The following is a 24459-nucleotide window of genomic DNA, read 5'->3' on the forward strand; positions in this document are numbered from 1 at the left end:
CAGAGCCTCTGGGAATCCTCTGCAAAGAATAAAATATTATCAATTTTCTTTCTAATAAACATGCAAAAATGGAAGTTTTGCCACATAAAGCCGAGGAACAACTACACCTCATGGTAACATGTTAGCAGGTTTAATTTACATCCAAGTAGGCATTAAAGCACACGTTTGACAGTGCAGTCTATTTATCTGTTCATGTTAAAGGATAATAAAAGAGCACATGTAATCGAATTAACTCGCAGCACATAATGCATAACCTCAGTTGTAACATATTTAATGAAAATTCTGAATATAACTCACCCAAACTCTTGTTTTGGCAAAAATATCACTGCATCCACCCCGACTTTACATCTCCACTTGTGCGTAAAGCGGTCTACTCCACCATGGAAAACCTCCTTTGCCTGTAACGAACAGATTAATCTGTCCTGTCAAAACCCAACTTTTAAAAATGATCAGTGACCCAGTCAAACGATATCGGGACCTGAGTGGACATCAGAGCAGAAAAACCTCCGTCCTCCGTGCGGTTGTAAATATTTCCAGCTCGAGAGCTGCAGCGCTCTAATCCGATAATTACATTCAATTCCCTCTGGAGAGTTTAGTGGCACACACCATATTGTCGGACCTAAGAAAAGGCGTTTAAAGCACACAGCCGTCTGCCCGGCCACCAACCAGCCCTCCCCCGCCTTTGCTCACCCCCGCGTCCCGCAGGGTTAATTGGTAAAGCGGTGGAGGTGGAGGGCGGTGAAACGGGATGTGGTGTCAGCATGCAGAGCTGCAGCGGGACTTGATTGAAGCAGATCAAACACGATCAGCTCCACTGACAGAGGTGTGTACCCCAAACTACCGGAATATCTTCATTGCTGATTATTCGCATTTTTATTTTTAAAAATTATTTTCTAGCGTCTCTGATAGAAAACATACAGTCAAAAATGTTATTCATGTTTATTCATATTCATCAACACGAGAGCGTTTAGATGGATATGAAACTTTCCCCTAATTACAAAAATCCCTCAGGTGTACCCAATAAGTTGGCCAGTGAGCATATATATCGATCTATACCCTGTAAAATAAAATAAAAACAACAACAAAAAAACATCTTCTGGCTCGGTTATTAAAGCTGTAGTTCATCTGTGATATATCAGCTTTAAAATTAAATAAAAACAAACAAACAACAATTTAAATCAAACATCTGCTCCTTAAACTCTTAAAACTTGACTCATAAAAATAAAAAATAAACCTAAAAAACAGACACAATTTACCAGGACAAGTGAACTTTCCACTTTTATTGAACATGTTTTTAAAAATACTGAAAGCTGTCACGGTAATTACAGTAAGGCACACATGGGGAAAACATTAGTGTAAAAAAACATACCAAATGAGACATTACAGAATCCACTAATACTAATACTGGCTGCCTTGATAATACCTTATTTATCAAGCATGATAAACGTTAAAAGTAGTTTGTTCGATACGTTCAGCTTCACGTCTTTAAACAATCGGTTTGATCTCACCATCGAGGAAAAGCTTTGAAGGAGATACATTCATTGTAGCAGAAACATTGTCACTTTGTTCTGTCACAGAGCAGAAAAAGAAAAAAGCTTTTACCAGTGTAAAATCTCAGTGAAACGTCGGTTTTCAAAGGAAAGATAAACCTGAAATTAGCTTCCAGAGAAACACAGTGTTAATGTACTTGTCTTGGGCACTGTAACAGCCAGTAAGACTATACAGTAAAACAATTTCATGTATTAAAAAATATTCAGTATAAAAATGTTTCAACCTAATTGTATCAAAATTAGTAGTTTTAAGAAAAGTGACACCTCTGTACGAGCAGGGGGGGCGGCTGTGTTTTCACACGATGGCATAAACTGTAATAAAATACATTTGAAATGACAAAATCAGCAGACATCAGGCTCAAGAGACCTACAGAAACTCTTTTGTAGTCAGTTTTAAAACATTATTTATGACAGATTCAGATCAAAGCACTGGGAAGACCTCTGCTTCACTTCTTCTTGTGGTCGTCAGTGTCCTCGTTGGGCATGGCGTCGGCGCTGCCTCCGTGTGGCTGCGCAAAGAGCTGCATCTTACTGTTGAGCTGCACACACAGGTAGGCTAAATCCTGTTTGTCCAGAGAGTGCGCCAGAGCCAGGTAGGCCGACAGAGCCCCCGCCAGCAGGAGCCTGTCCAGGGATAAGGCCGGCAGGAGCCACAGCACCACACCCAGCTCCAGGCACACCGGGTGGCGCAGGTGGGACAGGAGGCGCTGAGCACGGGGCGACTTGTGAGAGAGGGGGTCCCCCAATCCGAGACAGTCGTAATACACCTGAGGGAGGAGGTTAGTCAGTAAATGGAGTTTATTCATGCCCATACACACGCTCTCCTCCGGGAGCACCGAAGTTACTGATCTAAGTAATGCAGATTACTTGGGTCAGTATTGTAATCTCTATTGATTTATTAAAAGGGCATTTCATTAAAATGTAATTATAAGATGGTGGTGGAAAGGGTCAGAGTCATTAAATACGGAGTTAGGCCCAGAGCACCAGGTGACAGGTGAAACATATAGATGTTAATAACCGCTGGTTTTCAAAAATTATCAAAATGTGTGCACCAAGGCAATACTGGCACCACACTAGCACTGCTTTACTGGAGGAGAGCCTTTACATTTGGGGACGGAGGTTCAGTTCTCACTGCAGTAAAATCTTTCAGTCCTGCTCAGCCACAACAGTGAAAACTCTGATTAGGGTTGTGATTCATACTGATGGGTGCTGAAAATTAAAACCTTGAAATTCCTCCCCATGTGATGCTCAGTTTGAACTTCAGCAGGTCAGCTGCTCATGTCTACATGCTTACAAGCACTGAGCTGCCATGTGATTGGCTGATTAGATATTTTTGTTATTGACCAGTTGAAAAGCTGTACCTAATGAAACGGCCAGGGAGCATATGTGCAGTAAATATCCATTTGCTTCTTGTTGTTTAACAGCACGATATTTTAAAGTGGTGTTAATTAATTCTTTTAAGGAACACCAACTAACCAAGCAGTAATCAACAACCACAAATAAAGCAAACTGTAATCATAGATTTTTTTTAGTATTTTTAGTTGAGCAACCTCTGATTTTCCAGCATCTGAAAGCACAAACATGTGCATTTGTTTTTGATCCCTACCTGCTTGATGCCCAGTAGTTCTGGGTAATCAAAGATCATGAGGATGCTGCAGATGATGGCCCAACAGAGGAAGTGCAGCGAGAAGCAGAGCAGGGGGAACCAGACACTCCAGGGTGCCTGACGCACTGACCACAGGCAGGGGGCGTTAGTCACAGGCTGCCAGTACCGCATCAAGATCTAACACAGGAAACAGAGCAATGATGCACACTGAAAGGTGTGATTAACACTAAGGTAGGAGTAAGTTATGCTTCTATGTGACAGTAAACACTCAGAGAAAGGGCGCTGCTGTACCTGGAGGGCGAGTGCTGTGGTGAAGCAGTATGCTGTCCTGTTGAGGGGCCCCAGCACTGACTGCAGGGCCTGTTTGACAGGCAGCCAGGCCAGCAGGCTGTGCTGCACGATGAAGAGGGCCAGGAGCCCCAGATCCACAGCAAGAGCCCTCAGAACAGAGCTGTCCCGCAGGGCCACCGACCATGGTATGGAGTCTTAGCCATGGGGAATCAGAGGAAAAAACGTCACTTTAACATTGACGGCAATCCTAATCCTAAGCACTCATTGAAAATGCCACAAAAAAACAAAAAACAAAACAGAAAATCGAACGTTACCACGAATAGCTAATTAATCTAATTAACAAACCCAGTATTCCTGCTCACCCGAAATCAGCTTTCAAACACTCGCCATTTGGTCGATATTTGATATTGGCGATAAGCAAATTATGCTTTTAAGCCCGTAATGATAATTTTTGTTTTAGTAAACAGAATAAAATAGCCCTAATAATAAAAACAGCCCTAAAAAAAACATAAGGAAAAAAAAATCTCACCGCCCAACGTGGGGCTCGAACCCACGACCCTGAGATTAAGAGTCTCATGCTCTACCGACTGAGCTAGCCGGGCGCTGGTTCTAAACAGCCGCCCAGTGGTATTTATAGCACATATGGAGAACGTAATAATTGAACTATATGACGTATATGAATTTAACATTCGTTAAATTATACTTATATAAACCTATACAGTAATTTTTTCCATAGCCAAAAAGTATATGAGGTATTTAACGGTTTTACAGATATCGCCTCCACCAGTGTTTGGTAATCGCTCCTGGCCGCCTGCCGCTTACGGGAACTTACCTCGACAGAGTGTCGTCTCCCCCGTGATGTTATGGTAAATGGCTCGAAACGAGACAAACCGAATGAGATCTGCACCGGATATGAAAACAAACGCAAAGTTTAGCAAAGACGTAGTGCAGAGAGCCAAGCCACGTACCGTGACTGACGCCATTATCAGTGCTTATCGCGAACAGTTCCGGGAGATGGGAGGTGGTTGTAGTACCCGATGTAGACACAAGGTGGTGCTAGTGTGCGGCGAATGCTGCCTACAGGTGGAGGTGCATCAGAGGAGACACAGATCCACACACAAAACTAAGGAGAAACAAATAGCAGGAGTGGATGACTTTATTAGAGTATCTTATTAAGTATCACAGAATCTGTCTTTGTTAAATGAGGTTAACACCAGGCCTGTAGCACTCTACATGGTAGTTTCTGTCACAGGATGTCACTCGAATAGACTCTGTGGATCCCTGAAAAAAAAGAGATAACAAAGCACTCAGAGTGCTTCTTTGTGAAATCATTTGCTGTGAATTGAATTATCAAATATTTTGCATAGTTTCTGTGAAGCTCACTTCTGTTGGGAGTATCGGCAACCTGCAGGCAGCACAGTGGGGAGCCTGGACCCTGAAACCGAGAAGAAGTTTCAGTGAAAGTTCACAGAGGTTAAAACATGAAGTCAACAAAGGTGTGAGTTTTCTCCTGTTCAGCCTGTCTGGCAGGGTTTCCCCCTTTGCTCTTGAAAAGGACTATTGTTGCTACATAAAACACCCACCTGTGGTAGTCGCTGACACAGTAGATCCTGCGGTGTGAGTCGACAGCGAAAGGCTGATCCTCCAGGCTCTGTCTGCAGACGACACAGCGAAAGCAGGATGGGTGGTAGGGTTTCCCACGAGCCTGCAGGATCTGATCATCCAATGTAATGTCAGTTTCTTGCATGTGACACCACACATATACTCACAGTGCTTAGAAAAAGTATTTGACCCCTTCCTGGTTTCTTAATTTTCTTTGCACATTTGTCACATTTACATGTTTCAGATCATCGAACAAATTCTAATATTAGCCAAAGATAACCTGAGTAAAACATTTCTATGTGTGTGCCTGTGTGTGCCTGAGTGTAAAAAAATTAAATGAACTTAGTTTTCCCAAATAAATGTTGTCAAATGTAGGGCAGGCAAGGTTGAACAGCTTTTAATCCGTTAATAAATGAAAAGGTAATTTAAAAACTGCATATTTATTTGGTGTATCGTTTTCTAATATTAAAATGTATTTGATGATCTGAAACATGTGTGCGTGACAAATATAGAAAAAAAACCTAAGATCAGGAAGGGGGGAAATGCTTTTTCACAGTACTGTTTAAGTAAATAAATTAATAGTTACCACATCTGTGATTAAAAAGCCACAGCTGTTACACACTTCAGGGGATGGATGAACTCCAGAGAACTGCAGAAAATACCACGAGTACCAGGAAAACACCACCACCCAAATAGATTAGGCAATAAAGTTAATCTGTCATTTTACAACCTATTAAAAGAACATACTTACCAAAAAGTCATCCTCACAGTATATCATCCCTGACACTGTGTAGAAAGGCTTGCCACTGAGCGTTTTACCTGAAAACATGCAAAAGCTTAAATATGTAGACCGTTATACATCACACTGTACTATCAGAGAAGCATTCACACGAGGAGAGCTCACTGCAAACGCTGCAGATGAAGCACGCGCTGTGGAATAAACGTCCCATCGCCTGACACGCTCGACCTGCTCTGTAGACAGCTTGATTGCATCTCGTACAAGTTCCTGAATAAACATGAAGAATAAATGGAACAACTGGCAGCACGTCTGAATAATAAAAGGCTAATCCGCCAAAAAAAGGTGAATATTAAGTCTTTTCCATTCTTACCAAAGTAAACACTGTCACTGTGACTGGGATTCATCTCAGCACCAGTTTGCCCACTGCTCTGAGTCTGCAGCACGGCTGTCTGGAGGTCTAATTTTATGTGCAGTGCAGACAGCTGTAAGAGGAGCTGCTCGTTGGGTTTATGAGAATTTGCTCTCTGCCTTTGCTCTCTGAATGGCAAAATCTTAAGAAATGACTCCTCCGAGGCAGCTGAAAAACTTTAGACAGAAAGTAGTTTTGTGTGAATGAAAACACAAATAAACGAGTAAAAGTACTTCAATTTTGTACTTATACAGTATTTAAGTAGCTGTTTAATGTTTTTAAAAGTGTCTAATGGTGGAGTACATATTAGAAAAAGAATAAGTGCCGTTTTTTAGGTTTTTTAGGTTTTTCTGTTGCAGCTACTGTGAGAACTTTCAGCTCTAAGCATCTTTCTATTTAAAAACTGTATTCTCGGGTAAGCTAAGAGATGAAATGTGTCAGAGCAGCAGAGGAAGGAGCTTGAAGGTGAAAAAGAACCTGCAGCACATTCAGCCTACCACAGCACTCACATTGTGAGGACGCTGGTTTAAACACTCCTACTCCTCCTATACGGCAAAAACTATAAGCTACAAGATAAAAACAGCCATTCATACTAACAATGTGTGAATACTGGATAATGGATGTTGAATATGGAGTGAGGGAGGACATGCAAAGAGTTGGTGTTATTGTAGGATGTGAGGGTAGGCAAAATTCCCATCAGTCTTATTGATAATTATAATTATTATTATTATTATTTAACACTCACAGGAACTCCTTTTACTTTAAACCTGCTGGTTAAAAAAATCTCCACTTTTACTCAGATAAGATTTTGATAGAATAGAATAGAATAGAATAAACCTTTATTATCCCACAGATGAGAAGATTTCGGTGTTACACAGCTTTTATAGCAAGGGGAACACAAGATATAGAAGGAAGACACAAAGTGGACCTATATACATAAGCAACTGAAGTTCGTATATACAGGTAACAATGTACAGAAATATGTATAAAATATAAAAAACATGTATAAAATGTGCAGTGAACAAACAAGCTGGTGATGGTAAGATGACCCTTTAAGGATGTTAAAGGAAAGCTGAGAGTTTCAGCACTTCTTAATGGATTTCCTTTTTAATCAAAAACTGAAAATAAGAAAAGAAATAAATAAGAATGTTTTTATATGAGTAATCTAAATATTTAGAAACTGGAAAAAATACAAATATCTTCAGAAACAACTTCAGAGCTCAACTTTTAAGTGAATCCAAAAGAATAAAGTACTACAGTACATGCCTGAGTCTTATATTTTGGCAGCCTAAATGTGCATTTTTAAATATTGAGGAGGAGCAGTGAAGCCTTTTCTGGGATCATCTGTCTTGTGATACTGCCCTCATGTGGAAGCCTTAGGACCTTCCTCTCATAAGTCGGTCACTAAAACCAGACACGCCCAAAGAGCCAGAAATACCTGCACCAGGTAAACACCGACTGGTTGTAACTGAACAATAGAGATCTGTTTGTTTGTTTTTTAAGTGGCTCTTTACACTTATTAACCTTTAATATTTGGTCCTTAATCCTCCTCTTTTATTTTAAAGTCTTTAATCTTTCCAATTGACAATGACAGCTTGTTATTATATTGTAAGTGTATTACAGCAGGTCATTTAAAGTTGCTTGCGTGTCTCCATTAGCTTCCACGCAGAGAGGATAAAGAAGAGAAACTCATGCAGCTCGTGTTTTGGATCTACGGTTACAGTTGGAGCAGGGGAGGGATGGAGGGAGGGGGCGTCTGACAGCTGCTGATTCCTCACTGAGGTCCTCTTGTGAAGCTGTCTGCTTCCATCACAACGCCCACTCTCCTAGCTGTCAGACTGGTTCACCAAAAAACTTGCATGTCGTTTGTATGTTGGTTGCGCGCGCGTGTGTGTACTGTTTTTTTTAAAAACTTTGTGTAATCCAGTGTGTTGTCATGATGTAGAGGTTTGGGTTCATATACGTCAAAAATGCCTGAAGGTTGAATTCAGGCATTTTGACTCAAATAGCAGTACCTGGATGTGTGTTTGTGAGCTGTCTAGCCCTCAGGTATGTTTCTGTGCAGGAATGTCTGCGTCACGAGGCGTGTGGAGGCAGGAGGCAGTCTCTGCAACTGCGGGAGTGCTGTGCAGAAGCTGTCTTACGCACAGTTAATCACGTTTCCATCTCCATTTTACAAAATGGAAATTCCAGCTGACCAGGAACAACCTGATTTATGCCTGTTTTGCTTCTCACTAATATTCCTTCTGAAGCTTTAATATTTCTAATCATTCAGACTACTTCTGTCTATCAGTATATTTATCAGCTATGATGCAACGAGGTTTGCTTATGCTCTGGGCTCTGCTTCCACACCCTTCGTCTGCCACATTTTGGGGGGTTACACAGCACGATGCCAACAATCTTTGGCATGTTTGGCTGCTTATAAATAGGGCGCTCATTGTCCCACACAGTGCAAGGGAAGTCAGAAGAGGACCCGCGTCTTAATCTAAGAGTCCGGACTGCGTGCGCTATCGCTGCAGTGTTCCTGCTTAAAGGCACAGCGGCAGGGCCTGCTCTTCCTGTCAAGTTTGGACAGGTACTCTACCTGCGGTCCACGCCCTCTTCTGTGCCGCTGCGCGCAAGTGTTCGTGAGCAGGAAGTGGCTGTCAGCGACGCTGCTGCTGTTGTTGTAACGTTTGGAAATGCAGCTGTAAGCTGTATCTGAAAGAGAGGCGGCGATTTTAGATTATCTTTTTAACTTACAAAAACAATCATTTAAAATTATTTTGCTTTTATTTTATTTATTTTTATTATTTTTTTTTGAGGACATGCGGCTCTGCAGGACCTGCGCTCTCCTGGCGCTTCTGTTTCTGGCAGTCTTGGATTCATCAGGTGAGGGGAAAAAACGACCTCATTCAGTATTTTGTGTTGTTTGTTGAATCTACGTGCATCTTCAAAACAAAACACGAAACGTCCTCGTGTCAAAAGCGTGGCTTCTTTTCGCGTTCGTGCGCCAAATGGGTCAAAAACACAGCTGAGAGGAGCGCGCGCTGAGCTGCTGTAAAGATGCACTCAAGCGAAGCTGTGCTTAAAGCTCCGTGTCAATAAATGATAGGATAATAACGAGCATTAAAGGCAGCTCAGACATGACTGAGGCTGGAGCGCGTTTCCACTCATAGCTCCCACTTCCAGACCTCCATTTTCAAAAAGGTTTATGAGGCATTTATGGAGCTTCCTGGAGGCATGAATTCATCACGACTTCATTAATGATTGACCAACAATCTGTTGCTCGTTTTTTTGTTTTTAAATAATCGTTTTATGCTAGATGTAAACTTCCCGGTTTTGTGGGTTGAAATCATCATCAGCAAGTTTAACTTTAAAAAAGGGTTTTTATCATATTTATAAAATGACTTCTAAATAACTTTGGACGGTGTGACGTTCTCAACACACCCACTGTTTACGGTTGCAAGAAGCCCTTTGTGGACTAGTTGTTACAGGTTCAGGTTAAAGAAGGACTTTATTTTGCTTTAGCTTGAGAGAGAGGAAGAGGTAACATTATGCTCACTGCTTTGAGAGTGAGGATTAATTAAATATATTTATTTTGTCGCTTGTTTTGGTTTTAAATCCTAGATTGTATGTTTAGTATTAGGTTTCTTGATATTTTTAGCAGATATGGTCCAGGCAGGGATTATTATGTGATTGCACATGTGAGGGTTTCACCTCATTCAGAGTAGGAGGGTATGTGAGTAAATGTGGAATTTCTTGAATTCCATTCATAGAACTGATGTGAAATAAGGATAAATCAGGAAGTAGGTCAATCCGCATTTCGCAGAGTTTGGTGAAAGTAAATAACAGGCAGAAAATAAAGAAGTTAAGAGAAGAGTTCTGATATTTGCAGAGGATGGGAAGCAGGGCAGTAAGTTTGTAACTGTAGGAATAAGTGTGCTTTGTAATATATGAGGGTGTGTGAACTTCCCTGATTATTTGCATACGTTACAAAATATTCACATGGAGTGTGTTACTTGTACACCTTCCTATTCATACTCTTATCTAATCAACCAGCTAGTCATGTAGCTGCACCTCAGTGTAGGTCATGAGCTGCAGTTAACTTTAAACATCAGAATGGGGAAAACATTTATAATGAGAGAGTATTGTTGGTGCCTAACGAGCTGGTTTGAGTCCATCTGGGCTCACTGATCTCCAGGGGCTTTCAGCACCACAGTCTCCAGATTTTACTCTTTACATGGCTGATGGTAAGGTCACTATTTGGCATCAGCAGCGTGAATCCAGTGACCCAGCCTGCCTTTAGTCACCAGTCCGGGCTGGTGATGTGGGGATGGTGTTTTTGATGCACTTTGATCATTTATGGTATTTTTGCCAACTGTGTTCATACCAGAATGGCTGCTGGTTACAATATTCCAGTAGCTGCTTGCATCATGTTAACACACCAAGTCACCAACAAAAAGTAGCTTCTGAGCACGATCATGAAAGCAGTCATGATGAAGTGGCATCCTCAGTCACGAGATCTAATTCCAGCAGAGTAGAGTAACCTCTGGGATAGACTAGCATGAACGTGCAGGCAAAGAATGTGCCAAAATTATGCAATGTTGACGTCAGGAACTGTAGAAATGGCACAGAAGTTTGTGGAAACAGGATGATTAAATAGAAAAGACCACCAAAAACAACACCTGTAACCACATCTGGTTTAAAAGCCTTGCTACTGTGGAGAAAAACTGCTTCTCCCAGAGTTAGAAAAACATTCTCAGGAGAAAACAACGGGAGAGTCACCTCATTATGCTTTTTAAAACTGGTTCACCCTCTCTTTACTCACTAGGTGACTCACGTTTATCGAAATTCAGTTAATTTGCGCTTGTCTGCTACTTCAGTGCATGGGAATAGGTGTGCCTGGAGCTGCTGTGTTTGCTCAGGCATGAACAGAAAAATCAGCTGGACTGTTTAAGGATGTGTTTGTTTCTTTTATATATCATTAAGACCACAAGTATTTGGTCATAGATATAAAAAATAAACTAATCTGAATCTGACTGTGGCTTTTTAGGTAAAAATACATCTTCTGGTGGACATGAATGTGTACATTTTATGGGATCTTATCTTTCAGGGTGAACCAAAGTGACTAAAGTCTGATATAATTATCCCTGTAGAGCTATGCATTTGTTGATCTTCTCTTAAGATTAGTTTACAGCATATTCACATTATTGGATCTGATTTCCAGAATCCCAGCAGGAGGTCGTTCGACCAGACAAAGGCTTGAATGTGACAGTGTCCACCGAGCAGCCAAAATGTTTTGTGTGCATCGTCAGCAAGGTGAACAGCACACAGCTTTCCTGCCACTCCTCTCTCTCTCTGGTACCTGAAGTTGAGACCACACTGGAGTTTTCCTGCCCCCAGCCTGTCGAGCAGTCTTACACTGTGACGATTGCTCACTCCATCGGTGAGTTTACTCACGTTCAGCTTCGATCAGACCTCGTTTAAAGCGTTTTATCCCTTTGAAGGCAAATGTAGAGTAAGTATTCATTTGGTCTAATCATAGCTTCAAGGATAGATAATTCGTTGATGTAAAAAAAAAAACCACTGTGCAGGAGCCTCTACTTTCACAGCTTTTTCCTACCCTGACATTTTATTGCATTGAGACTTTCCATTATTATTTTTTATTTTTTTTAATTTTCTAATTAATCCTCAGAAAACAATTTCTTTTCCCCCAGTCAAGTCAATTGGTGGTTATTTCTATTGTGATAGAAGCTCAAAGCTCATATGCAAATCCACTTAGATATAGCAGTGGCATCTTCGGGTTTTCATTTACTAATTTTTCTAAAGACATTTTCAGTGTTATGCAGATTAAGCATAATTAAGGTGTGAGTACCTTTTTTTTTTTTTTTTTTTTAACCCATCTGTGCATCTTTTCTTGTCTTCGACTGAAATCCAGAATGCACTGAAAATGCCTGCAGCCCACCAACTCTGCAAACTCAACCATCCATCCTGACTAACTTTGCCAGAATCTTCACCTGGAATCTGAATGCAGCTCAGGACACAGTCGTGCGCCTGAGCATCATCGAAGGAGGGCTGACGGACACATCACAGCCATGCTCAGATGGACATCAGTTCTCTGTGTCCACATCCATAGCCAGCAGCAAGGCCCAGACTCAGTACTGTCGAGGCGGTTCTGTGAAAAGTTTGTATCTGATCAATCCAGCTGTCGTGTCTCTGCAAGTGAAACCAAAGGCTCAGGTGGTCAGTGAGCTGTTTCAGACCTCCGTCACACAACTGAGTAAGAACTGTTTGCTAAATATAGACTCTCTTTTAATTAGAAGCTCCACAGGATTAATGCTGGGTTTAACTGGAGCTGCACCACCTGTTAAGTAACCCAATTATAGCTTAAAACTTTTAAAATGAGTCACCAAAAATCAGTCAGATTTTAAAAAATGATTTAACTGTGTGCATTTGCTCTAAATATTTACTATTTCCTATTTGCATTCAGTCTTTCATAGAAATAGGTTTCTTGCTACTTGCAGATGATTTGTGTGAACAAAGAAGATAAAGCCTGTAATTTGCCATTTGTGGGTCTGAAGATATTAGATTATAGTGGGGTTTAATGGTGCTGGTAGACAGAGCCAAGCTGGCCAGTGGTGGCAACACACTTCATAGTTTTTCCATCCATCACTAAAGGCAAAAGTGAGTAATTTAATTAAAGCTTTAATGGTGGACTCTATTACAAGGACCCTGTGAAGGGATTGGCTAAGAGCTGGTGCAACTCAACCCTGGCCTCTGTCTCACTCTGCGTTTCACTCTGTTTAGAAACTGAGGTCATAAGCGTTGATTCCAGCACGACCATGGTCCTCAGCAGGGACCCGAAGGAATCGGTGTGTGAAGTGTGCACCGCTGAAGGCCCCACTCTCACCTGCAGCACGGAAAAGACGCTGAACAATGTTGAGAAACTGTCAGTGGTGTTCAGCTGCCCGAAACCACAAGACGGGTTCAATGTGAAGATAAAAAAGACAATAGGTGAGAGCTGCTGGAGCTGTGACAAATAAATTAATATACTAATAAAGGTTAAAAAATCAAGCCAATCAGTTGCTTTCCAAAAGGTATTGCATGGTGGATCAACATTTGTTCTCTTAATAATTCTATCAATGTTGACAACATCTCCAACACCACTGGCTGAAATCCAGCCCCGAGCCATGACAGAGCCTCCGCCGTGTTTTACAGATGGCTGTAGATGCTCACTGTTGTACCTCCCTCATGACCTCCTCCGTACATATTGACAGCGATTTAAACTAAAATTTTCAAATCTGGATTCATCACTCCGTAAGACCTACAATGATTGTCAATCAAGTGCTTGTGTAATTTGTTATTCCTCAGCCTTTTATCCCTGTATCGCTGCTTTAAGAATGGCTTCTTGATAGCTACTCTTCCACTGAGGCCATTTCTGAACAGTAGACGGATCAACCGGAGAGCCAGATCTCTCAAATCTTGTTTCAGGTCTTTGCTGGACATGACCTTCAGATACTATTCATCCACTGTAGTTTTTTGTTTGTTTGTTTGATTGGGGTTTTTTTTTAGACCTTCCACTTCCACTTATTTTATCCCAAGTTACCCAGTTTCCTCACATTTCTTTAGAACACACTGTGCAGCATGCTGCCAAGTTTTTGACTAATAGCACTTTAGGAATCAGCTTGTTGCAAAAATACTACTTTTGCGCATTTATCTATAATGTTTTTTCTGCATGTATTTCTACATTTACTTTGGCATCGCTCTCATTGATGGAAAACTTCACATTTCATCCTCCTCAGCCATCACGTGAAATTAAAATATTTCCTAATTTCTTCATCCAGAATGCACCAAGACTTCCTGCAAACCTTCTACAGCAGAAATTGTTCCCGACCAACTTAATGCCTTCAAAAGATCCTTGACGTGGGACATCAGTGTCCCAGAGAGTACTGTATTAACGCTGGACTTTCCTGGTGGTGGTTTGAAGGAGATTTCTGCAGGGGTGACCTGCCCAGATGTCTATCAGTACTCAGTGAGTACAATTAAACGCAGTGGCGAAATTCAAAGTAACAAGTACTGCAAAGGCGGAACAGTGTCTGATCTGAATCTGCTTGGAGCAACGACTGTGACTATTGAAGTGCCCAAAGGAGAAAAACTGGAGTCGGCAGCATTTAATGTCAAAGCAACAGAGAGAGGCAAGTTTGAACACTTTCTAGAACCCGTAGAGGAAGATGTTTTATTCATTTTACATAAAGAAAAAACATCATAGCACATATTTATGGAGACATATCCTTAACAATGGCTGATAAATCCTTTAAAATGGTAATGATTCAATCATGGCCTCTTTATACAGTTGCAGCTAAGGACCTATAACTCAAATGTAGTTACTATAATCTGTATATATTTGACTTGGACATTGATTAATAGGGAAAGCAAAGCTAAGCTTTGTTTCTTGTCCCCAGCCAAATGTTAAAAAGTTATACTAAAATAAATTATATGCTATACCTGATTAAATTTTGTGTGAAAACAAATAAATAAATAATAAGTAGAATGTTAATTATGTTTTTATGAAAAATCAACTATAAATATATTTATGTCTCCCTTCTTAATTGAACCACAAATAGCATAATATTAGTTTTCTATTTTATTTCGTTAAAGGTCTGCTGAGGCTGTTGGAAATGTTTCGTTTTATAAGAATATTTGACCAGCAGTGTTTTCTTGAACTGATTTGACTTAAAGGTGTTAATGATGTAAAGTTGTGATTAGGAGTTTTCATGCACTCCAACACACTTCTACCAATTCTGCCATGAACAGTGGTCAGATATCCAGACAGATTTGTGCCAGAAGCTTATTGATGGAAACCAAAAGCATCTGGTTTAGGTTAAAGATGAAAGGAGTAATTTAACCAAATATTAGTGGGAGTGTATGTATACATTTGATCTTATAAGTATACTTTTGACCCTGTGTGGATGAGAGAAAATCCAAAATAAATTCAAACTTGTGCACCCAATTCTTCTTTTTTAAAGTAATTAAAGATGTATGTTGTCCAATTATTCCACCCTAGAAAAGGAACTGTTCCAAGAAATCATTAAAACCCCAAATTGCCAGTGCATTTATGCTCATGAGAGCATATAAACTCCTGGTCACAACTATAAACCACCCGTAAATTATTTCATGTCTGTCTAATATGAATATTTCATCAGACTAGTATAGAGCTGAATTCTCTTCAGCTGGATCAGCATCTCACCATCTTGTGCACCTTTTGTTTTTAGCTAGCAGAATGATGTCTGTGGCCTCTGAAATCAAGAAAACCAAAATTATCATCACGAAGGTGAATCAAGAGCTCCACTGCAACGTGTGTCAGATGGCGCCTTACCAGAAATGCTACCCTGAAACCCTAGCACTGTTTGCTCCTTGCAACGTCTCAGTAGAGTTTACCTGCCCTCGACCTCAAGATGTCTTCAGTGTGGAGGTCAACAGAGAAATTGGTATGTAGAGTTAAAATATGTGAAGTCAGGTCTTAAGGTCTAATTTGTCTAAGACTGTAAATTTGTGCAATCCATCAGTTTAGCTTTGTTTTCTTTAACATCTCCTATCTAAAAGGACACTTTCTCATGATTGGCCAGCTTGGGGAATCCTCCATGGGGGTATCATCTAGTTTTCATGAGATGCCTAAGGAGCATTCTGCACCTGTAAATGACCATGTGAACAAAATACATGATGAGCTGATTAGCTTATTAGCTTTTCTGAAACATAGTGCTGGAAACATTCCTAACAGATTTAGTCCCAAAATTGATGTGTCATAGTTGATTTGTGTGATAACATCACACAGTTGCTGCATATTTCTGCATTCGTTTTAACTGAAGCTGGTCATTTTTATCTGACCTCTGGCACCGAAAAGACATTGATACTCACCGTATATTATCTGTTTTTCGATGGTTTTGTGGGAAAATCCCAGCAGATTAGCAGTTTCGAAAATATTCAGACCAGCCTATCTGACACAAAAATAATACCACATTCAAAGCCACTTAAATTACCTTTCCTCCCCATTCTGTTCAGTTTGAACTTCAGCAAGTCGTTTTGATCATCGTTTAGGTCTACTTGCCCAAATTCATTGAGTTGCTGCCATGTGATTGACTTATTAGATATTTGCATTAAAGAGCAGTTGTAGGTGTATCTAATGAAGTGGCCTAGAAATGTACATGACAGAAAGTAAATGCATGTTTAAATTTTTAAAGCGGTCATAAGCTGATTAGACATAATTTACACATGAAGAGGTGCTAAAGCTAACAGTGATTGCAGGTAAAGACAAAGCTGAAGGTTTAAAAAAAATTAATGCAAGTGGACTTTGTTGCAAGAGCTTGGTTCGCATTGGCGGTGTTGTGCCAAAAAGTGATTGCCTGCCAAAAACTGATTTCCAATGTTTCCGTGTATTTTTTATGTGTAATACCTTTATGTATGTTGGTAAATAGACTTCGGTGAACAGCGTTTACAAAGGGGTTATATATAGAATTAAAAGATTATCTGTTTTTTCAAGTATCTTTATAACTCTGTGTTATTGTACTCACATTATAACCAATCCGGTCCTTTTTCCCCACTTACAATATTTTTACAGAACTATTGTAATATTTGCTGCCATTTCTGATGTCTTACTCTTACAAAAGACATTTTTAATGTTAATGAGATTTTTTTTAACTGCATAAATAAAGGTTCTATAAAAGTTGCTGCCAAAAACTGATTGCGGCTTCTACCTTGTTACACGAATGTTGTTTGTGGCTCAATATGACTTTGTGTCATCCATGAGTGATGCATTTGACATATGTTTCATATATTATAGGCCAACAAGTTACTTATAGCAGTTTAAATACGAGCAATCAGTTTTTGGCAAATACCGGAAATCAGTTTTTGGCAGACAATCACTTTTTGGCACAACACCGGCAATAAGTCGGACTCGTTCCCGGTGGGTGATGGGCTCCGCCAGGGCTGCCCTTTGTCTCCGGTTCTGTTCATAATTTTTATGGACAGGATTTCTAGGCGCAGCCAAGTGGCGGAGGGCTTTCGCTTTGGTGGCCTCAGAATCTCATCTCTGATTTTTGCGGATGATGTGGTTCTGTTGGCTTCATCGGGTGAGGGCCTCCAGCTCGCACTGGAACGGTTCGCAGCCGAGTGTGAAGCAGCGGGAATGAGGATCAGCACCTCCAAATCTGAGGCCATGGTTCTCAGCCGGAAAAGGGTGGAGTACCCACTCCGGGTCGGGGATGAGTTCCTGCCCCAAGTGGAGGAGTTCAAGTATCTCGGGGTCTTGTTCGCGAGTGATGGGAGAAGGGAGCCGGAGATCGACAGACGGATTGGGGCTGCAGCTGCAGTGATGCGGACGCTGTACCGGTCCGTCGTGGTGAAGAGGGAGCTGAGTGTAAAAGCGAAGCTCTCAATTTACCGGTCAATCTACGTCCCTACCCTCACCTATGGCCACGAGCTGTGGGTAGTGACCGAAAGAACGAGATCGCGGATACAAGCGGCAGAAATGAGCTTCCTCCGAAGGGTGGCTGGCCTCTCCCTTAGAGATAGGGTGAGAAGTTCGGCCATCCAGGAGGGGCTCAGAGTAGAGCAGCTGCTGCTCCGCATCGAAAGAAGCCAGCTGAGGTGGTTCGGGCATCTGACAAGGATGCCCCCTGGGCGCCTCCTGGGTGAGGTGTTCCGGGCATGTCCCACCAGGAGGAGGCCCCGGGGCAGACCCAGGACACGCTGGAGAGATTATATCTCTCGGCTGGCCTGGGAATGCCTTGGTGTTCCCCCGGATAAGCTGGAGGAGGTGGCTGGGGAGAGGGAGGTCTGGGCCTCTTTGCTTAGGCTGCTGCCCCCGCGACCCGGCCTCGGATAAAGCGGATGAAGATGGATGGATGGACTTTGTGCTATGACTGACATATGTCGCATTAGACATTTAAACATTGCTGTGTGCTTATCAGAATAGAACTAGTGTACAATGGAAATGGTAAAGACTGGGAGCGTGTAGTAGAATCAACTTAACCTCCAGAGCCTGAGATACCTGGAGAAAGGTTGGAGAGTGAGGGGGAAAAGCCATTGGAAACTCACCATCTCTTTTGTTTTATCTGTATCTGGACAGACGCCCCGTTCTCTGGTGACCCGGTTCAGGCCGAGTCCTCGGTGCTCCCAGAGTTCAACCGGACCTTCAAGTGGGACTTGAAAACTAATTTCACTCACACATTCCAACTGGACTTCCCAGAACAGGGACTGAGACAGATTTCCAGTGAGGAGACATGCCCGGATGAGCACAAGTACTCTTTTATTATCTATTTACGCGGGCAGGCAAATATTGGTACCTTCTGCAGAGGAGGATCTGTGACCACCATCCAGGGTCGCTACAAGGGCCGCGTGTCTCTAAAGGTGCCGGCGAATGCAAAGATGGATCCTTTTGAATTCAAACTCAGTGGCGGGCCTGAGACAAACAGTGAGTCATTTTATATCTACAAAAAAAACCTCAGACAAGACAGAGCACAATAAATCATTGAGTAGAGAACTTATAATGAAGCACTTTTTAGAAACATTACCGTAGTTAATAGTCTCATATTGCCACTTGTAAAATGTTATGTTTTCCATGAAAATCTGGGCTTTTATTTATTAAATGGATTGCTTTTATTTTTTTTGTTTATAGATTAATTCATATAGGGCAGCACAGAGTAGACAAAAAAATGCAGCATGGTCTGGGATGAATCCAAAATACTGCTGCAAGGCCTTAAGCATTCAGGTTGCCTGTTCTACCAGGTGAATCACAGGAGTGTCCAAATAACTTGCAAAGCAATGGGGATTTATAACACTGACCTGGTGTTGTATAGAGATTTGTTTTAGTTCAGGTGTCAGTTGCTCGCTGTTTTACTTCACAACCATAAAGAATTGTTTAATCATAAAGAATGCATAACTACAACAGCAAAAATTAATGAAAAGGTTAGAATTAATGTTTTGAGTTTTTGTGTTCTAAAATTTTATGAAATATTATGAAATCTTGATTTTTCTAACTTCAGTGTCCGCTGCTTTTTTTTTTCTTTTTTTTTTTTTTTTACTCTTAGTGATCGCGATAGTGGGGGTCAACCTACCACGAGGTGTATCGGACACAACACTCGTGACAGCTAACTTTCCTCGAGACTTCCCTGACAACATGCAGATGCAGTGGAGCTTCACGGTGCCCGGGATGCACAACTACACCGTGCTCTTTGATCACGTCACACCCCCCGAGTGCCTCAACAATGGAGAGGTGACGGTGGAGTATCAGGCAGGGGCCAAGACGGTAACCAAAGCTCTAAAGGATCCTCAGCCAGAGCATCAACAGGGCAACTTCAACATGGTGCTGACAAATTGTCAAACCAACACGACGCTGCCAGGTCTCACGCTGAACTACAGGGTCTCTGTGGTGAGGAGCGGCCGTCCAGGTACAGTGTTAAAACATAAACAGCTGGGACTTGCACACAGTTTTGTTTTTCTAAACATCAAGCTATTTTATGTGTCTATCACACTACTGTCATTTCCTTTAACTATGGTAGATATTGTAATGTAATTATTTATGTTTTTCGATGATTTTATGGAATTTGCATGGGCAAAAATTCCATTTATTTAAACTTAAGTTCATTACATTGTGCAAGTATCATGTTAACACCAAAATATAGATAAAATGGAGACTGTGTAACACTTTTATCAACAACCCATTACAGTGAAGTCATAGTAGAAAGGGTCCGAATCTAAACAGGCATTTTGTTTGCACACTGAATGTTTTCATTGTGAATTTGGGAACAAAATTCTTCAGCAAATCTGCAGCCTGTTCAGGTTTACACAGGTAGTGCAGTGTAGTCCTTCACGATGGTACATTCATATGTGTCATCAACAGATGACATGAGATGAGCGCAAACGAGTCTGGAGACAATGTGGCAAAATGTTACGATGCCTATGAGGATGTGAAGAGAACAAATTTTAGTGTCCATTTGATAGACGCCTCACAGCAAGGAGGTTTTGAATCCGCCGGTCAGCTGAGCACTTTGTGTGGTTCTCTCTGGGCACTCCAGCCTCCAAAGGCATGTGTCTTAGGTGAATTAGTGATTCTAAATTGGTGTGAATGCGAGAGTGAATGGTTGTCTCCATGTTAGCCATATAGACTGCTACCCTGTCCAAGATGTAGCCCATATCTGACCTTATGACAGCTCTGATGAGCTCCAACTCCTGCTGTGACCACAGATAAGCCAAAGAAAAATAGATGAAGTATGGTGTCTCTGCTTTGTCATGTCCCACATTATTTTCACATCTAGATGGGGAAAAATTATTTTTTTTCATGTTTTGTTTTTATTTATTTGTATTTATTTTTATTGAATATATTACCTTTATCTTTATCTATATGTATTATTTTTATTTGCATTTTAGTTTTGTGCACCGTGGATCTAACCAAAGACCCGGGAGTGTCCCTGCAGATTGAGAATCTAAATTCTGACTCCTACTGTGAGATCAGCATCAACTCTGAGGTTAAAGAGAAGATAAATGTGACTGCGGGATCAATAGCCAAACTGTCCTTCCTCGACTGCCCAAATGAAGACATACGCCTGACTGCCAAAAAAGTTATTGGTGAGAGTTCTCATTCCTGAAATGTGTTTTCTTATACATGACAGTAGATCTATCTCTGTTTCCTGGGTATAGAAAAGATTAAATCTAAGTTAAATAGTCAATTTAAAGTCTAAAAGGATAGACTGATATTTTGAGAAAAATGTTTATTAGCTTTATTTCTGAGACTTCAAAGAAAAGCTCATCAAGAGTCCTTCTGTTGGTTTAAATAAGAACTTTTGCAACAACAACAAAAAAGTTTACTATTTAAGTTGTGCTTTATTTGGAAACTTAATATCATGGATCTCACTTCATGCTTTTGGATGACAGACTGCAAGAACACAGAGTCGTGCCCGGTGACTACACTTTCTGTGTCCACAATGGAGCCTTGCCTGCCAATGCCCCTCAACAGCTTCACCTGGCACCTCAACATCCCCGAAACCAAAACGTGGGACCTGGTGTCACCAAAAGGAAGTTTGCGGCAGTCCCTGCCCAGCCAGGAGTGTAAAGAGCCTTTTTCTCTGCACTTGGCAGAAGAAGAGGGTAGCAATTTTGTTGGAAATTTCTGCTTTGATGGCGTAATCCAAAAAATCCAAGTGCACGCCAACATCTCCATCACAGCTCCGGGACAGCAGTTAAGCAGGATGACGGGGTCTTTCCTCAATATCAGCGTCAGCGAGGAGATCACAGGTAAAATGTCAATATGTATTGTTGGGCTCCTGCCTGGGTTTTTTTTTTTTTTTCTTTTTTACTAAAAACCCAGGCCCAGACATATTTACTCATTAACTGTATCAGTTATATTATTTAGAAGAAATGCTGATAACTGGTCATTATGATTTTTTTCCCCCGATAATGGCTTCATTTATTTGTTGTCTGACTGTTTTAAAACATTGCATTCGTGCTTGGTAAATATAATAGAAGCCAAATTCAACATTTAAAAGGACTCAAAAGTGAGAATGACCTGAATCATGAGCTAATCTGTAAAAAGTGACTAGTTTTATCATCCAGTATGTTCTGTAGTCTTCTGTTGTTTGAGTTTGGTTAAAGAAGTCATTTTAAAGAATTACCTTAAGATGAAGGAAATTTGAATCAATAATTAGTTAATGAACAAAATAATTTATTTGAGAGACTAAACAACAACATGCTACAGTACGCGGCTATTGTACTTTAAAATTCCACGCAGAGGCAGTGTTGCACCACAGATGGGTTTTTATTTATTTATTTTCATTTATAAAACACCCAGGATTTAGACTTGATATGAATTCCTTCCCTCTTTCAGAGACCATTATTTACACGGTCAGTCCTGACACGATGTCTCCAACACTGCTGGCGACCCCCAACTGGCCTCAGGGTATGAAATCTTACCGCACCCTAAGCTGGATCGTCACGCTGCCCAACCAGTACAAAGCACAGCTCAATTTTAACGTTACACAGCCTCAATGTAAAGAGGGACACACAGGAATCGATGTGAGGACGATAGAGAACAGAGAGCTGAAACTAAGTATTTCAGAAAATGATCCGCTGGTGGTGGAACAGTTGGTGGGTGAAAGTTTCTATCTCAACATGTCCAACTGTGAACCAGAGACTCGTCAATTTAGTGCACTGACCACAATCAATCTGCAGAGGAAGCAGAGTAAGCAGTTATCACTGTTGCACATTCACATACACAAAACATCTTAGGGGCATAAATCTAATCAGTGTTTGCTTTGTTCCTCCACAGATTTCTTACCCATCGTCCTTGGGATATCAGGAGCTATTTTGTTTTTGCTTCTAGTGCTAGCTGTTGTATGCATTGTCACAAAGTGAGTACACCTGCAGCAAAACACTGGTAGCCTAAAAAATGCCTGAGACTAGGCTGTGTTAGTTAGAAAGAAATCTCTGTCTGTGTGTCTGGTTTTTTGTTTGTTTGTTTGTTTGTTTGTTTCTTTGGCTGCAAACTCCTTCTAGACCATCAGGAGTTGAGCAGCCAAACTTAGCATACAGGTACATCTTCGGCCGCTGAAGGTTCTTATCTACATCAGATTTTACACAGTTATCATGTTGCCTAGAAACCACCTTGCAAAATGGTTAAAGTACTACTTTTTTTCTGCAATTATGCAAAAAACACATCATAAAAGCATTATATCACTTTTACTTCATAACAGTAACATGTCATTTAAATCCACAAAAGCTGAATTATGCATGGCCATCCTGTTGCCTGGCAACCACCAAGCAATTGTCTAAAATGACCCTTTTTTTTTTTTTTTTTTTTTTTTTTTTTTACATAAACCACATCCACTACCCCAATTTTTTTGTTCTACTTTTTCTCATTGTGATTACATTTATCAGTAACGATGTGCTTAATCTCAGAGTAGATACTGAGCCATACTTAAAATTACCTAGTTTTTCATCCTTTTTTATCTACTTTATATTTTCTTTATATATTTTTTAAAGTTGTTTTTGCCCAAATTGGAACACAAACCATTTTTAATACCAACTTTTATTTTTGCAGTCATGACATATTAGTGTAAAATAAATATGAACAATGTAGCTGCTGTAAGATAAACCATTGATTTGCTGTTTCTGCTGATATATACACACAGTTAAGTCCAAAGTATATGGACACATTTTATAATTTTGCCTCTGTGCAAAACCAGTGAATTTAAGTTTAAACAAACAAACAAAAAAATTTACAGACATTTTTATGCATAGTCTCTCATAGTGGCATTATTAGACCATAAACCTTTGGTTTGTCTTCATCTTTTCAAACAGGAAAAAGAAAAATCAAAAAAGGAACAGGGGATCGTCCATATACATGCCCAAAGGGAATATCTTCCGGCCATCTGACATGCACTTCACCAAAACCAGATCTGAAAATGAATCTCACGTCTATGACTCCATAGATGAAACGATGGTCTATGGCCATCTGCTGAGTAACTCCAGCCACGGCGAGGCGTTTCCAGACCAGTATAACGGCATTCAGACAGACACCTACCGCACTTTCACAGGCCCCGCTGATGGAGCGCTGCCTGTCATTAAAGAACCAGATCCACAGCCCGGGGACAAAATGTTTATGGATCCCTCTGAGACTTTCATACCATCCCGTCCACGTACTCCCATCAACCGACAGGACAGCCTCGGCTTCCAGGACCGCAGGATGATTGACAATGAGCTATACACATTCAAGACCACAGGGGACATAAACACCATCCGACTCTCTGCTGCTGATATGGAGCCCATACCGGATGACTATTTGTAGTGTGTCAGGACCACAGCCATCCAATGAACTGCTATTACAAAATCCTCCTTACAGCACCAAGTATCTGCCAAGGGGTACTCATGCACGTGTCTGTGCTGTGACTATACTCAGGGAGTCTGAGCTTATATGTCTAAGCGGTATTTGGTAGAACTCAGTCTGCTCTAGAGATCCAAGAGTGAAAGCAGTGAGCCCTGTTTTTAAAAGTCTGGAAAATAACGTCCCTGGGATACAAAGAGTGCATGTACAAAAGCTTTTCCTTTATGCTTGTGCAACGTTTCATAACATTGTGGTCTCACTAATGGCTCAGACATAAGGAACACATCTGGTCTGGCTCGACCCATCGCAGCTCTAGACAAATGCAGTTAGTAGAGAAAAGCAAAAAGTGTACTTACTGCAGTGTTGAGGCAGCCATGAACCTCAGTGTGAAAGCACACGATTGGCTCA

At 41.0% G+C, this 24459-nt stretch overlaps 3 protein-coding genes and 1 non-coding gene across 4 annotated transcripts; 1 reads left to right on the forward strand and 3 right to left on the reverse strand.

Annotated features, from left to right (window-relative positions):
- Nucleotides 1-1259: 1259 nt before the first annotated feature.
- nrm (nurim) lies at nt 1260-4469 on the reverse strand. Its single transcript, XM_085446758.1, has 4 exons — nt 4280-4469; nt 3448-3641; nt 3157-3333; nt 1260-2317 (listed from the first exon to the last, which is right to left on the reverse strand). Exons 1-4 carry the CDS (start codon nt 4428-4430, stop codon nt 1997-1999), a joined length of 843 nt encoding a protein of 280 aa, XP_085302884.1. The 5' UTR covers nt 4431-4469; the 3' UTR covers nt 1260-1996.
- Nucleotides 3977-4049, reverse strand: trnak-cuu (transfer RNA lysine (anticodon CUU)). Its single transcript has one exon. It is a non-coding gene; the product is annotated as a tRNA-Lys (tRNA).
- A 123-nt stretch (nt 4470-4592) lies between the features above and the next one.
- Nucleotides 4593-6220, reverse strand: limd1b (LIM domains containing 1b). Its single transcript, XM_085446887.1, has 7 exons — nt 6159-6220; nt 5954-6055; nt 5801-5868; nt 5636-5698; nt 5031-5161; nt 4831-4882; nt 4593-4728 (listed from the first exon to the last, which is right to left on the reverse strand). Exons 1-7 carry the CDS (start codon nt 6190-6192, stop codon nt 4645-4647), a joined length of 534 nt encoding a protein of 177 aa, XP_085303013.1. The 5' UTR covers nt 6193-6220; the 3' UTR covers nt 4593-4644.
- Nucleotides 6221-8893: 2673 nt separating this feature from the next.
- cdcp1b (CUB domain containing protein 1b) lies at nt 8894-24340 on the forward strand. Its single transcript, XM_085445635.1, has 13 exons — nt 8894-9068; nt 11407-11625; nt 12118-12459; nt 12987-13193; nt 14024-14374; nt 15452-15667; nt 18304-18648; nt 19265-19624; nt 20604-20801; nt 21108-21467; nt 22057-22410; nt 22498-22579; nt 23529-24340. Exons 1-13 carry the CDS (start codon nt 9005-9007, stop codon nt 24013-24015), a joined length of 3585 nt encoding a protein of 1194 aa, XP_085301761.1. The 5' UTR covers nt 8894-9004; the 3' UTR covers nt 24016-24340.
- Nucleotides 24341-24459: the final 119 nt, after the last annotated feature.

The sequence above is a fragment of the Copadichromis virginalis genome, linkage group LG22, assembly GCF_057382275.1.
Source record: "Copadichromis virginalis isolate Kocher_CV1m ecotype Utaka linkage group LG22, C_Virginalis_male_GT1.1, whole genome shotgun sequence".
In the NCBI taxonomy this organism is placed as follows: domain Eukaryota; kingdom Metazoa; phylum Chordata; class Actinopteri; order Cichliformes; family Cichlidae; genus Copadichromis; species Copadichromis virginalis.

Coding starts and splice junctions, on each gene's coding strand:
- nrm (XM_085446758.1), bottom strand. CDS start 4,430: ATGGCGTCAGTCACGGTACGTGGCTTGGCTCTCTGCACTACGTCTTTG. Junction 3,642..4,279: donor GGAGACGACACTCTGTCGAG/GTAAGTTCCCGT, acceptor CCCATGGCTAAG/ACTCCATACCATGGTCGGTG. Junction 3,334..3,447: donor CCACAGCACTCGCCCTCCAG/GTACAGCAGCGC, acceptor TTCCTGTGTTAG/ATCTTGATGCGGTACTGGCA.
- limd1b (XM_085446887.1), bottom strand. CDS start 6,192: ATGAATCCCAGTCACAGTGACAGTGTTTACTTTG. Junction 5,869..5,953: donor CTTCATCTGCAGCGTTTGCA/GTGAGCTCTCCT, acceptor GCATGTTTTCAG/GTAAAACGCTCAGTGGCAAG. Junction 5,699..5,800: donor ACTGTGAGGATGACTTTTTG/GTAAGTATGTTC, acceptor TATTTTCTGCAG/TTCTCTGGAGTTCATCCATC.
- cdcp1b (XM_085445635.1), top strand. CDS start 9,005: ATGCGGCTCTGCAGGACCTGCGCTCTCCTGGCGCTTCTGTTTCTGGCA. Junction 12,460..12,986: donor GACCTCCGTCACACAACTGA/GTAAGAACTGTT, acceptor CACTCTGTTTAG/AAACTGAGGTCATAAGCGTT. Junction 18,649..19,264: donor TGGCGGGCCTGAGACAAACA/GTGAGTCATTTT, acceptor TTTTACTCTTAG/TGATCGCGATAGTGGGGGTC.